Source organism: Danio aesculapii, chromosome 6, assembly GCF_903798145.1.
Source record: "Danio aesculapii chromosome 6, fDanAes4.1, whole genome shotgun sequence".
Classification (NCBI taxonomy): Eukaryota; Metazoa; Chordata; class Actinopteri; order Cypriniformes; family Danionidae; genus Danio; species Danio aesculapii.
The window spans coordinates 44,097,192-44,109,214 of NC_079440.1; the positions used below are offsets into that span (position 1 = coordinate 44,097,192).

Here is a 12,023-nt window from a genome sequence, read left to right on the forward strand (position 1 = left end):
CTTTCTCCAGAAGATATTCTAGGAAATACTGAGAAAAATACCTTGCTCTGTTAAACATCATTTGGGCAATATTTGAAAAAGAAAAACAGGAGGGCTAGTAATTTTGACTTCAGTTGTACCTACCTGAATGCACAATTATGCAAATGCCAGAGGAGATTTTACTGCATGAAAGACCTGCGAATGGCAGCTTAATGTGTTATTCCATCTCCAATATTGGTTGGATATGAATAATGAAAGAAATGCGACCGAATGATTGACAGGATATATAACTAAGCAACAAAACGTCAACAGAACGTCCTTTAATGAGGACTCTTCTCTTCTCTTCTCTTCTCTTCTCTTCTCTTCTCTTCTCTTCTCTTCTCTTCTCTTCTCTTCTCTTCTCTTCTCTTCTCTTCTCTTCTCTTCTCTTCTCTTCTCCTCTCTTCTTTTCTCTTCCACACTCAAAAGGGTGTTCTTTTCTTCCACTAAAAGAGTACATATTTGAAAAAAGTTCAAAAATGCATTGAATGGTGACATAGCAGAAATTTGAAAGCCTTTTTTTCTCTCCATCTTTCTAGTCTGTCCCAGTACAGCGATGAGAACATGATGGATCCGTATAACCTGGCCATCTGTTTCGGACCCACTCTGATGCCCATCCCCGATGGTCAGGACCCCGTGGCCTGTCAGGCACATGTTAACGAAGTCATCAAGACCATCATCATGCACAATGAGATCATCTTCCCTAGCCCGCGCGAGCTGGACGGCCCCGTCTATGAGAAGTGCATGACTGGAGGAGAGGAGTACTGGTGAGCTCCAAGACTTTAGCTGGATTTTGTTGTTAGTCAGGAATGTCATCATTTCAACATTCAGGCCAGCTGTGGCTTAAAAATGAGCTCTGGTGTATGAATGATATAAAGGGAAATACCACAGACTTTTGTAGCCTGTTACTAAAAGCACAACTTTAACTTGTGTCAATGAGAGCTTAATTAAATTATGTAGCCTACATCGAACAGTGTTGGGATCAGATACAAATTCCTTATGGTTCTGTGATTTTTAATAATATTTCTTTAAGTTTTTAAAAGTAGCCTATTCTGCTCATAAAGGCTTGATTTATTTGGTGAAAGAATACAAATTTAACAGTTTTGTTGTTGAATAGTTTAAGGGTTGTTTCACACCTGTAGATCGATTGTTTTGTTCCGTAACAGGGGATTACAATTTTTACATTGTTTAATTTTGTTGTTGGTGTGGTTTGCTTTGACATGGTAAAGTTTCTAAACAAACTAAAACAGTTAAAACATCATTAAAACATTAAAAGCCTCATTTCAGTTGTTAAGGGTTGTACAAATCGATCTATTGAATCAATCTATCTATTGCTCGTCGTTATTAAAACATTTGATTAGTTATTTTAAAATAAGAATTCGACAATAAATTTGTTTTCATCATGAATTTTGAGCTTAAAAAAGGTTGGCTAGAATTATGCATTACAGGCTTAGGCTGTTGACTTTCGTGCTCTAGTTTTTGCGATTGTTTTAAAACTTCCGATTTAGTTGCCTATGGGAAAAATTACTTGGAATAATAACCGCCAGAAAACGGTCAAACTACTTGCTCTACAGACAAGTGTGTTCATGACAATACAGACAAAGCAAAATAAGAAAATAAGAAAATATCAGTTTGCAATATCGAGCAGTGTAACCGAGCTGTTTTTAACGTCTAAAAACGAATGGAAGTGAATGAGACCGGAAGTCTCGAGCCAAAAAGATTCAAATGGCTTTGCCCGCTCATACGCAAAGAACAAGGTAGGCCTAATACAAAATATTCTAAGATTAAAATATAGAAAAAAATATCAGATGGTAATTTTGATCAATTTTGACATGCCACCCTACTCAGCATTCTTTCTTCATATAGCCGTATGTGCCTATTACATGTCTATAATACACTTTAATATAGCCTGGTTTGTTTGTTTGTTGGATGGCATTGCTTTCTCACTTCAATCAATCTGCTCCAGAATTAATTTCAATCGAGCCGAGACCGATTGTTTTGGTGCAGATCAGAGTGCGATTGCGATCCAAAACAAATGTCTAGGTGTGAAAGCACCTTAAAAAGCAGAATTTTCAGCATTGTCTCTCCAATCTTCAGTGCCACACGATCCTTCAATTATTATTCTGATATTCTGATTTGCTGTTCTACTTTGAACAATTATCATTGCAGTTCAGTGATCGATAATAACTTGTTCAAATTGTTAAAAGCATTTTTCTCGCTTCATACTTTTGTGGAAATTTTGAGTTAAAAATAGATATATATAGATAATAGCAATGAACTGAAACATGACTTCAGAACTGAGTTACTGCTGTATCGTTCGTTTTTTTAGTAGTAATAAATGTAAATTAAATATTGTTCAGAAGTTTTGAGTCAAGATTTTTATTTTTTATCCTTCATTTCATTAGAAATGCAATGAAGACAATAATATTTAATATTTAAAATAGTAAATCTAAATGTTTAGCACCCATTACTCCAGTCTACAGAGTTATTCAATTGCTTTAAAATATTTATTTATTTATGCATTTATTTGGTAACACTTTAGAATGATGGTCCATTAGTTAATGTTAGTTAATGTCTTTACTAACATTAAGTATGAATAATCTTTTGCATTATTAAAATCCAAAGTTGTGCTTGTTACGTTTATGTTAATGCACAAATGTTAATGTTAAGTTAATGCACCATGAGTTAACATGAACTAACGTTATTTAACTTAAATAACATTAACTATCATTAACAAATTTGAATAAATGGCATAATAAATGTATTACTAATTGTTTGTTAATGTTAGTAAATACATCAACAAACATTGGACTATTATTCTAAAGTGTTACCATTTATTTATTTATTCATTTATTCATTCATTCATTCATTTCATTTGGGAAACTACTAGAATTTCTGTTCAAGATTCGTCAATGATAGATACTACAAAAGAACAGTATTTTAAAGAATAAAGCAAAACCTATTTATTTATTTTCTCTTCTCTTACTGATTCCAAATCCAAACTTTTAAGTAGTTGCTTATTTTTTGAACATGCTGTCTTAAAACTGAATTTTCTCTCCAATAATCTTACGTCATGCTTAACAACTCTAAACCACACTAAAATCCATGTAAGTCTGTCTTTTGTTGTGTGTTGCTTTAAAATCCCCGTGAAATTATATATTTGACTTTTGAGTCTTTTAGTCCTTCATGCTTGTCATGCCATTTCATGCAGTCTTTAACATTAACACCACCACGATTGATTACTGTTAGTGTGACATTGCAAAATTGATTATCACATATGCAGTTACTGTGTTTTATTGTGCTTTTAAACATCTCTTTCTCTTTGTGTGTGTTTGTGTGTGTGTATTGACACAGTGACAGCCCTCACAGTGAACCAGGCACCATTGATGAAGCTGACAACTGCACCGAACCACACACAAGCGATGACGGTACAGACTTTATACACACTCCTATTATTCTCTCTGACAGGATGTTGTTATTTAGTACTATTGTATAACCAGAAGCAGAAATCAGCATGTGAGGTCTTTAGTTTACATAATTGCTGAAGCACAGATGGTTATGTGGGACTTTAGGAGTGAAATGAATCTAAATGACCATATTGCTTATTTAAAAATAGAAATTGTGTGTTTGTTTATGTTTGTTTGTGTATTTGGAGGGCAGTGTGCTTATTAGCATTGCTGTGTTGGGCTCTGGCTGACCTTTCTGGCTTGTGTCTGTGTGTATATGTGGGTGTTCACATGCATGTCAAACATCTAATTGACATCAGATGTCAAAACTGGCACTGAAACATTGAGTCAGATTCAGTTTCCACACAGAGAAAAGAAAGAAAGAAAGAAAAGAAAAGAAAAGGTATATATCATGTAACCCACTCTGACTATAGCTACTTTGAGACTTTGACTATGGTAATATGTAATGCTTTCATTAGCCTAGAAATTCTAATAACTGAAAAAACACAAGCTTTATATTATATTATATTATATTATATTATATTATATTATATTATATTATATGATATGATATGATATGATATGATATGATATGATATGATATGATATGATATGATATTATATTAAATTAAATTAAATTAAATTAAATTAAATTAAATTAAATTAAATTATTATATTATATTATATTATATTATATTATATTATATTATATTATATTATATTATATTATATTATATTATATTATATTATATTATATTATATTATATTATATTATATTATATTAAATTATATTATATTATATTATATTATATTATATTATATTATATTATATTATATTATATTATATTAAATTAAATTAAATTAAATTAAATTATTATATTATATTATATTATATTATATTATATTATATTATATTATATTATATTATATTATATTATATTATATTATATTATATTATATTATATTATATTAAATTATTATATTATTATATTATATTATATTATATTATATTATATTATATTATATTATATTATATTATATTATATTAAATTATATTATTATATTATTATATTATATTATATTATATTATATTAAATTATATTAAATTATATTAAGTTATATTAAATTAAATTAAATTAAATTAAATTAAATTAAATTAAATTAAATTAAATTAAATTAAATTAAATTAAATTAAATTATATTATATCATAGTTGTCCCTTGCTATAACGCGATTCACCTTTTGTGGTTTCATGGATGTTTTTAGTGCAATTTGACATGCTTTTTTTTTATAGCACATTTTGTTCTATGTCCTGAGTGGCTGTAGAACTCTGTCAATCAATCTTCTGTGAGGGGTTTTACTGCCTTAAAACATCTATAATAATTGTAAAAAATAAAGCTGACTACTAACTGAGGAGTTTGCCTATTATGCCCTTTTTTTTTTTACTCCCGCAAATAATCAGGAACTACTGTGTATATCATATCATATCATATCATATCATATCATATCATATCATATCATATCATATCATATCATATCATATCATATCATATCATATCATATCATATCATATCATATCATATCATTGCAAAATTGTTCTGCCTAGTTTTATTAGGCTATGATTTTTTTTTTAATGAAGCAGAAAATGTATTTGATTTTTGCTAAACTCTATGAAAACACAATAGAAAAGTTAAAAGGTTCGAAACGTTCATTTTTAAGGAGGCTTGCATGTTTTCACAGGAAAACCACACAAAAATACAAGTTAAGAAGCAATATAGAATGAAAAAAATTTTTTTTTAACAAAAAAAGTAAAAACAAAAAAGTTTTTTAAATGTGTAGAAACCTTCCTAAAAGTAAACGTATTCCAGAATATTTATTTATTTATTTATTACTAACGTCCGCGAGCATTTTGCGCGCTGCTTATGTGGTCTCTGCGCTTCGCTTTTTAGCCGCCTCTACTGCACCTTACGGTTTTGCCGTTGCAAAAAAACGTCAGTCATATCTTTTTCATTCTCCAATCAAGTGAAAGCAGATACGGGGTTTCCATTGAGGTACAGCAGTGTTTGTGTTGTCAAGACGACTACAGAGACTTTTGAAGATGGAAGAGAGACCATGGTTACTGTTTTGAGTTATCCAGCGCTAGATGACTTCACAAATCTTGAATATCACAATATATATTAAATATTACAGTTATATCTATATCAACGGCAGCACTCGTGCTCAACACGCAGCTAATTCAGTCATTGACCAGCAACTTAAAAAGCGAACCACACTTCTTTTTTTTCCTTGTGAACAAAAAAGGCATTGCGGTGCGCCTCGTGCTTTTTCAAAACAAAAAAGCGTGTACGGTGTGATCGGCCCCGCAGAGTTTAATTACAGCTGTGCACATTCTCTAGTCAACATTTAAAAAGTTCAAACTAATGATTTAAAATGAGTTGAAACCACACCATTCTTAAGTTTTTAATTTTTAAGAACCTAATTGATTTGTGTTCAATCCACTTAAGTTTGTAAAACCAATAAAGTTAACTTAATCGATCTGTGTTGGAACAACATGTACGAATTGTGTGGAACCCAGCATTATTTACAGTTTACACCATTATTTACAGTGAAGTTTATTTTTATTTTTTTATAGATCACAAATTTTGCATGTGAAGTGGCGTACACACGTTTCCATCTCCATTTTGTGCATTTATGTTTATAAATGAGACCCTGGGTTATATTCTTTTGTGGATGTTATGATTGACATCTAGCTCAGCCAATCAGAGAGGTGTCCTTTAAGCAACCTGCATCCTCATTGGCTAAAAGAATATGAGGAGATAAGAAAAATAAAAAACTGTCAGCACAGATTTATAAAGGCTTATATGAGTTTCCAGGTCGTTAAAAAAATATAATTTTCTGCGTCTTTTTTCCCCTCTTCTCTCTCCCTTCCTCTCCCCTCTTCATTCCTCACATGTAAATGATTGCATTGTCTAGTGGTGTTTCCGCTGCTATATTAAATGAACTAGCAGACGGAAATATCTCTTTCGGCCCAGTTTCAGCAATCTCTGCGCTTCATCTCTCTCTTCCAGCCCATGGTTTTTCTCAGCTTAATTGCCTCCTTCTTTGGCTTTTATCACTTTGTTTTCCTTCGCTCCATCTCTCTTGCTTGCTCTTTGTTCAGGGTGAGTAAACAGGTCTCGCGGGGCTTCCTGCTCGGCTCCCTTCATTTACTGATTGATGGAGCTGCTCTCGCTTGCAAACCCAAAACACCAGCCACATCTGATAGCATCTCTCGCATAAAGCTCTCTGCTCATTTCAAAAGTTTCAGTTAATGATTTCAGTTCAGGTTTAATAAAACAGCTCTACTCTCAGTTAATGGATTGAGAGTGGGACTTTTTTACACATTAAAAATAGATGATTGTTTTGTTTGTTTGTTTAAATGGACACTCATTTAAAATAACTATGTATGTTAATAGGATACACTCAATCATTTTGCACTGAAAAAAAAATATTCATTGGATGTTCAATTTTTTAAGATAAGTGGTTGCAAACAATTTATATGAGCTGAATTTAAACAAATTAAGTTGAACATTGCTAAATTTTATTGTTTGTTTAAATTTATCCCATATACATTGTGTATTTTATACATAAATTTGATTCTCAATTTCTGATTCAATCTATTATATATTTGACTACAGTGAATATAGATTTAGTTTAAGAGCAATGCAGATTACGTTACGAAATGATGAATGAAAATATATTAAGATCAACTGACCTGTATAGTGGTGTGAAAAAGTTTTTGCCCCCTTACTTTTTTATTTTATTTTTTTTTTTGCATGTTTGTCCCACTTTGTTTAATATCATTAAACAAATTTAAATATTAGTCAGAGATAACACAAGTAAACACTTCATACAGTTTTTAAATAAAGCTTTTTATTATTAAGGGAAAACAAAATCCCAATATACATAGCAAACACACTACTTCACACCACTGTATCTTAACTTTTTTATAGATATTCATGGGTGTCTATATTAAAACACAACCCACCTATTTGTTTCCATACTAAATCAGACACATTTAAAAAAGAAACTATCAATCAATCAAAAAAATAAAATAAAATAAAATGCACCAATCCTTACTTGATCTTGCTTTTGATATCTCGTCTGCCAAATAATCCTAAACATAAATCATGTTTTTAGATGTAGACTCATTTAAACGGTAAGCAACCAGCTCTATCACACATTCTGCACACTGATGTATATGTATGTGATCTGCACTGACATTTTATTCCGACCTATCCGGTGCTCTGATCTGGAATCAGCCTTCCCAGAGGAGCTCATCAGCCAAACTCTGCCTCATGCATGACTTCAGGTCTGTTTGAAGTCACATGTTTCAGCTCCAAAAACAGCCTTATCGCAAACTCCCACTGAGAAACCGCAATCACACTCTGAGCCTTCAATCCTTCAATCCAGCCAATCAGGTGCAGCCACAAAGGAAACAATCAGACAACACACAGTATAGAGCCGCGAAGGCTGATTTCTCTCTCTCTCTTTCTCTCTCTCTCTCCATTCTTTCTCTTTCCTTCCACTTGTGTTCAATGCCTGTATTTAATTTCACCCCTGGGTGGAGACCCTAATGAAGCTGATTGGCTTTTTCTAGTTGACTTGGAGATTTCCTGCAGGCTCTGATTTGCTCTGTGTCTCTCCTTAACCCTGAATGACCCGACTGTCTGTTTGCCCCAGGCAGTGTCTGGTCATATGAACGCAGTGGTCATGATAAATGTCAGATTTTGATATAGGATTTAGATAAAGTCCACTTTTGCATTTTGGAAGCCTATCTGTATTAGAAATGTGCCTGATCCTTTGTGTTTCTTATGGGATTAATGATGTTCATATCCTTTGAAATGCAAAACCTCATTGTGAATGTAATTTATGTGATTGTATAGAGTCGATTTGAGAATTAGATGCACATACAGGCCTGTTGTCCTGAGCTGTGTTGTTGATGTTGAAAAGTATTTGTTGTTGTTGTTGAGCGATTAGTCACATTATTGCTCTATCATTCTGTCCTAAGAATAAATGAATCGTGAAAGTACACTTGATCACGCTGAATGCAGCATGTTTCTTCCAGACAGTTGCAAGTTGGAAATATTGCATTGCAGCTGGAGTTTGTTGTGTGTTCTGTTTTATGTTATAAAATTGTTCTGTTTTATGAACATTATGACAAAGGGTTGCTTTCGTTCCTTGTTTGCTTTGGTTGTGAATTTGGAATTACAGTGCTTCATCTATGGACTTTGGTTTGGAGTTGCTATTGTGTGAAATAAGTCTTATTTTGCATAGCAGAAATGTTTCCAAAGGTCTTTGTTTATTTTGTTTACATTTTGCTTTCACTGATCCATGATTTTTTTCCCAAATTCTAAATTGTTTTGTTTTTGTTTTGTTTTGCTCACTATGTACAGTAATTTGCAGTAGTTTTTATGTAGAAAAGTGACCCTAGACCACAAAAGCACCGGCAGCTAGCTCTCTGCAACCCTCAAATGTACGCCCACTGAAGCTAAGCAGGGCTGCACCCGGTCAGTACCTGGATGGGAGACTACAGGGGAAAGCTAGGTTGCTGTCGGATGTGTTGTTAGTGAGGCTAGCAGGGGGCGCCCAACCTGCTATCTGTGTGGGTCCTAATGCCCCAGTATAGTGAAGGGGACTCTGCTCAGTGAGCGTCGTCTTTCGGATGAGACGTTAAACCAAGGTCCTGATTCTCTGTGATCATTAAAAAATCCCAGGATGTCTTTCGAAAAAAAAAAAAAGAGTAGGGATTTAACCCCGGCATTGAGAGCGCACAAGAAAATCTGCACTTGCGCAGCGTGTATTTGAGGGCGCTCAAAAAGTTTTGTGCACGAACAGAGGAAATCGACACTCAAGCACAGAGATTCACATGCTCGTATTACTTGAACGTGATCTCGACTTGTAATACTGCACTCACGACATTTGTCAATGAAATAACGTTGCAGGTAGTTGGTAGATCTGTGTAAAAGGCCCAACGTATTCTACCGCTACAGCTGGGAAAAATCCTAGAGAAAACACTGTATTCATCAACTTAAAGATGAATATATAACTTTTTGTTTTGTTTTTTTTGTGGGGGTTTTTTGTTTGTTAGGATTATAGACTGTAAATGATATGGACATAGTATCCGTGATGTCGCCCATAGGTTTCTGAAGAGCACAAATTAAGCTACAAGTGGGCATGACCAACCGTCACCATTTTGTTCGCACGTCATCGCGCCGACCAGGGATTACCGAAAAAGGGCAAAGAGGCGGAGCATGAGCAGAGCTACAGATGCCTGCTAGCATTTTGCTTAGACTAGCTTTTCTTCGGGAGAAACGCTTAATACTTAATTTCTTACGATATTGTTTGTGTTCTAACCACATGTGCTTGATTGTATACTATATCAATAAAGTGTTTAGTCTTTTAAAAACACTGTTGTAATACATTGAGCCACAAAGCATTGTTCTTAGGACATCTACAGGAGGAAAATGTGAATTGCTTTCATTTTCTTCAAATATAGTCTGTGTTAGTAAATGTAAGGCTATTGATGAAATCCAGGCATAAAACTGTAAGACGTTTCAGATGACTGTTCTAGAGCCTACAGCTAATCAATCTGTCAGATTCTGGAGTGCATTAAGGTTCTAAAGAAAATTATGAATAATAAATGATCTTAAATAAAACAAATACATTCATAGAGATGGTAAATAAGTATATAATTTCACTCACTTGGGAAATGGAGGCCAATTGAATGGTTTGTGAGCACAATTGAGTGCACACAGCATGCCATATTATCTCACAATTGTAGGAAATCATTCCAAAATGCAATTGACTGTGTAAAACCAGACAAAACAAAACAAAACTTTGCTGTATATGCTGAGTTCAGCTGCCAATAAGCTGAGGAGAAGTGGCGGCAACCAACGAGACCTAGCTGTCACTCAAGTGGCCACACCCTTAATTATGCAGACTTAATATAACTTACAGTTAAAACAGTTGCCATGAAGGGGAATATTAGCTATATAGACCAAATTCGTTTTTTGTACCAGGCTGTAAACACCATTTTTCTGCTGTAAAGTTGGCCATTTCAACATTGGGGTCAATAGAAATGTGCTCTATTATGGAACCAGGCCTTAGCGAATTTCAATGAATTGCAGTTTCAGTTACCTCCGTATGAGCTTCATGAGGGAGAGCGAGATGTTGCCGCTTGGTTAGAATAAGACGAAACTTGGCTGAAAAACAACAGTTTGAAAATCTGTAATCTGAGAGGGATTAAAGAAATAAAAATACAAAGAAATCTGCGTTTTTAAATAAATAAATAAATAAAATGCTTAGTAATGCATATTAACTATCAAAAATTGATATTTAAAATATTAAAAATAGGAAATTTACATAAACTTGATTTTTTTCACTTTATTGTATCATATACAATTGTAATTATTATATTTTTTTTTGCATAAGAAAAATCTATTAATTTCAAAAAGCTATGGTATATATAGAGCTTTTTTTCAGTCAGTTTTATCCACTGTAAATTCACTGTCATTGCTCCAGAATCTTACAGTTTTTATACAATTGTACATTAAACATCTAATATGTGGTGTGCAGTTGTCTGTGTTTAGTATTTCCAGAAAAATTGCTTGTCGCTGGAAACTTGTCAGATCGCGCCTGGTCAGGACGTGGTGTGAGTTTGTATGTGTGTGTGTTTTTTTGCTGAGAACCAGCTGGGAGCATGACAGATTTTGAGTCTGTTGCAGTGCTTTGAAGCTCTTTGAAAATTTGTTGACAATTCTCTGTGCAAACATGTTAATGAGCACTAGTCTCTCTCTCTCTCTCTCTCTCTCTCTCTCTCTCTCTCTCTCTCTCTCTCTCTCTCTCTCTCTCTCTCTCTCTCTCTCTCTCTCTCTCTCACTCACTCATACAGAAGTGGAGCAAATTGAAGCCATTGCTAAGTTCGACTACATGGGTCGGACTCCTCGAGAGTTGTCTTTCAAAAAAGGTGCATCCCTTTTACTGTATCATCGTGCGTCTGAGGACTGGTGGGAGGGCAGGCACAATGGAGTGGACGGCCTTATTCCTCACCAATATATTGTAGTACAAGATCTGTAAGTATCTAAAGTCAATTATCTACCTGTCTGTCTGTCTGGAATGTACAGTACACCCTAATGAAGTATAGTATACCCAAATAATACCCTATATCCTAAATAATACTTTAGTACAGAAAATATTTCTCCAGTTAATCCTGTTTTAAACTTGTAAAAAAACATTCCTGAGATGCCGCTGATCACAGAGAGTTGGAACAGATCTTTTAGACCCTGTTTCGTTGCAAATCCTGTTCTGTGGAGATGTTTATATGCTTTGCTATGGAGACTTGTTAATATACACCTGTCAATCAATTCGGTGGGTGGGAAAAACTACACTCCTCCTCCATATAATGGTCCCTATGAAATCATTTGAATCAGTGAATCATTATGAGTGAATCTTTCAGTGCACTATTTGAATCAATTTAACGTTTAATGGAAATATCCAGTTATATATACAGTATGACATC

General features: G+C 33.6%; 1 protein-coding gene across 2 annotated transcripts in view; it reads left to right on the plus strand.

Moving 5' to 3' along the window:
• Positions 1 to 12,023, plus strand: part of srgap3 (SLIT-ROBO Rho GTPase activating protein 3) — a 182,979-nt gene that overhangs the window by 151,980 nt on the left and 18,976 nt on the right. For both annotated transcript variants that reach the window (XM_056460338.1, XM_056460339.1), the window contains exons 17-19: positions 558 to 785; positions 3,373 to 3,446; positions 11,397 to 11,577. In XM_056460338.1, the coding sequence (XP_056316313.1) occupies positions 558 to 785; positions 3,373 to 3,446; positions 11,397 to 11,577 (483 nt within the window). The remainder of the gene's footprint in view (positions 1 to 557; positions 786 to 3,372; positions 3,447 to 11,396; positions 11,578 to 12,023) is intronic.